Below are 3,017 nucleotides of genomic sequence, written 5' to 3'. Positions count from 1 at the left end.
CGGTCCGGTACGGGGGCAACACTGAGGGTTGCGATCCGTTGCCGGACACGGAAAAAGACAAAAGACAAAAAAAAAAAATGTCAAAAAGGTCAAGATACAAGTTACAACTTTAAAAAGGCAGGGGATGAAATTCTAAAACAATACATGAGTACATTAGCCGGATAATATTTTTGCCAGTAATTCCGTGTCCCATTTTCTCCCTGTAGAAAAAAAATGCTAAACATTTTTTCCAATGGATTGATGTCAATGATCACTGTTTTACCAATGACCTGTGTTAAGTCAAATAAAATCTTTCCTTTGACTAACACAATAAAAAAAAAGTCAGCAGAAAAATGAAATTAAAAGATAATATAAATCCATTAACTTTTTAAAAACCCCTCATATCATTAACCAAAGGTAAAGGAACAAACTGACTGGTTTATCACAGAGTTTCCCTTTGTCCCTGCATTTGTTTAAATTTAATCCTAATTAAACATCACTGTAAAAGTTACACAAACATCAGCAAGCACTTAGAGACTGCAAGCTCATTATTGTAATAAAAATGTATATTTGACAAAAGCAGAACCGATACTGCCCTCCTTGCTGTCTACAGCATGAAAAGCCCAGTCAGTGCACCTGCGTAGTCGTAATCGGCACCACTCAGTCCCAGTTACCCATCCTCCCACCCCAAATGTGGACAATTATAGCACCTTGAATGATTACATGCACGTTCAGTGTGACAATGTCTGTCATCATAGCCATGGCAGTCCCGGCACGGAGCATGTGTGCAGTGACTACAGCTACAGTTGAACCTGGGGAGGAGCCAGCCAAACTCTTTGAGGGTCCCAACCCCATGTCTACAAATCTACAACCCAGAAAGCTCTGAGTTCTTGTATAAACTCATTTGGTGGCAAAACCTGGACTACTCTGACAAAACCTGGACTACTCTGAATTTATCGGCAGCAAATCCCTACCTAAACGTGTCTGGGGATTTTATGGTCTCTCTCATTTAGCTCAGTCATACATTTCTCTGCAGAGAGGTGTGTGCAATTATGGGAATGTTGTCCCAGAAGCAGCTGTGGAGGGTTGTGTGAAATACACAACTTGTACACTTTTCTAAAATTCTAAAAAGTCTGGAATCTATCTGGCCCTCCCACTTTCCACTAGGGCCTGTGGGGCAGCGTGTGCTAGCCTCTTTGCATGTCAGCCAGTAGCACCATGTCCCTTTTCACTTGGGGGACTTGGTGGTCCTGGGGAGGTGTCAGGGATATGGAGGTTGGAAGCCAGGCCTGAAAGAAGCAAGAGCTTCCCAAAGGTCATTCTCATGCACTCAGACCTCAGGAATAACGAAAACATTTATATTTAAAATTTTTATTGGAACTTCTCAAAAGTATCAAAGCTATTGCTATTCCTAATCTGTACTGACATAATTTTGAAGTAAAAGGAAGAGAGGAGGTTCTTACCTGAAAAAGTAGGTTTCAGCCCTCTCATAGTGGCCGGGTGTTAGTTTGAGGGGAGGGTAGTCAGTGGCCAGAGGCCTCACCATGAACAAGCCCATGGCCAAGGCCACAAAGAGGACCGGCAGCAGCAGATCCGAAAGCGTACCCTTCCAGGCGCGGAATGTGTGACGAAGCCGCTTGGTGAGGAGGGCGGACATCTGCGTGAGGAGCCGCCAGCCTCCCCTAGCTGGGGTCCTAGCAGGACAGCCACCTGCACAGACAAGAGATTCAGCAGGGGCCAGTCAGCTCAGGATAGACGTGGCTCTCCAGCACCTACCTGTTGTGAGGATTCCCTCCTTTATCTTCTAGATGAGGCTGCAGGACTTATAGCCACAGGACCACCATGTGTGCCAACTCCCCATACTAAATAAGAGCATCTTATATATCAAAAGGACCAACTCAGAGCCTTTGTATGTCCCTGTTCTCGAAGGCTAAAATAAGAGATGAGGTCTCATGGTATTGAACTCTGATCTTACTCCTGAAAGGAAAGGGATGAATGAGAAAGGATGAGAGAGGGACATGTGTTTACCTTTCTTGGTTACAATAAAACCTGATAACAGAGTGTGTATCCTAACATCAATAACAAAACAAGAGCAAGAGGTTCTGATGGCCCCAAACACCCTGATGCAGGCGGCTTGGAGGAGCTGCAGGTAACGGCTGCTCTGTCCAGTTTAGACCCACAGACCCAGGGTGTCCTTCCTCGGTTTCCTCCTCCCCTTCTCTGACTGGTTTTTTCTTCTCTGTTCTTAATCCGAGGTCTTTCCTGAGAAAGCCCCAGGTTATGTGAGGGTTGGGATTGGAGAATAACCACACCACCTGCCCCTCCTCAGTTCCACTGGCCCCAGCCTCCCACACCTTCCACTTTCCCTGCCAAGGCAAAGAGAAGCCCTGCACAGCCTGGCCCGGCCCGGCCCCCACATGCCTCTGCTCTAGCTGCAGCCACCCTGAGCCCACCCAGCCTCACCAATTCCACCCCTCCCTTCCTTACTCTGTGTGATACAGCCAGTCTGAAAACAGACCCCAGCAATCAGAGGGGTCAAGTGAAATTCGAAAGGAAAGAGTGAGTTGGGCATCACTGATCTATTGATCGCCTTGCCACACTCCCTCAAGAATGATCCTTTGGGGACTGCACAAAAAAATTTCTATAAATCCATTCCAGTTTAGGCCAGATGCTCCCCACAAAGCTATTGAGAGCAACTTTTACGTCAAGGTGAAAATGAGAAGTGAGGAACAAAAAGAGAGGCAGACCCAAGACTGCAGCCTTAAACTATGTCTGAAGGGAAGGACACACGGATCCATCAGCCTGGTCTGTAGTTTTCCCAGCTATTCCCTCCAAAGCAGTCCAGAGGATGCAATACACAGCATTTCACCAGAAAAGTGGTCCTAAAAAGGACTAAACTGCTTGTCCTGCTCACAAATGCCAAACCAAAGTACAGTTGATAGAGGAGCACTGAACAAATTTGAAGACCCCAAGGAAAGCATTTTTAAAGAAACTGCACAATTTTGAAAGATAAATGACTGGTAACAGTATTGAGAACA

The 3,017-nt window shown here is 45.8% G+C and overlaps 1 protein-coding gene across 1 annotated transcript in view; it reads right to left on the bottom strand.

Moving 5' to 3' along the window:
• Positions 1-3,017, bottom strand: part of LOC103598729 (ATP-binding cassette sub-family A member 13-like) — a gene marked incomplete at its 3' end in the record, with an annotated part of 258,136 nt that overhangs the window by 169,213 nt on the left and 85,906 nt on the right. Inside the window, exon 13 of the mRNA XM_008582776.1 lies at positions 1,443-1,689. Coding sequence (XP_008580998.1) covers positions 1,443-1,689 — 247 coding nt within the window. The remainder of the gene's footprint in view (positions 1-1,442; positions 1,690-3,017) is intronic.

This window comes from Galeopterus variegatus, unplaced genomic scaffold (assembly GCF_000696425.1).
Source record: "Galeopterus variegatus unplaced genomic scaffold, G_variegatus-3.0.2 Scaffold2722, whole genome shotgun sequence".
NCBI lineage: Eukaryota > Metazoa > Chordata > Mammalia > Dermoptera > Cynocephalidae > Galeopterus > Galeopterus variegatus.
Note: the sequence above shows the minus strand (reverse complement) of the source record. Positions and strands in the feature narration are given on the sequence as shown.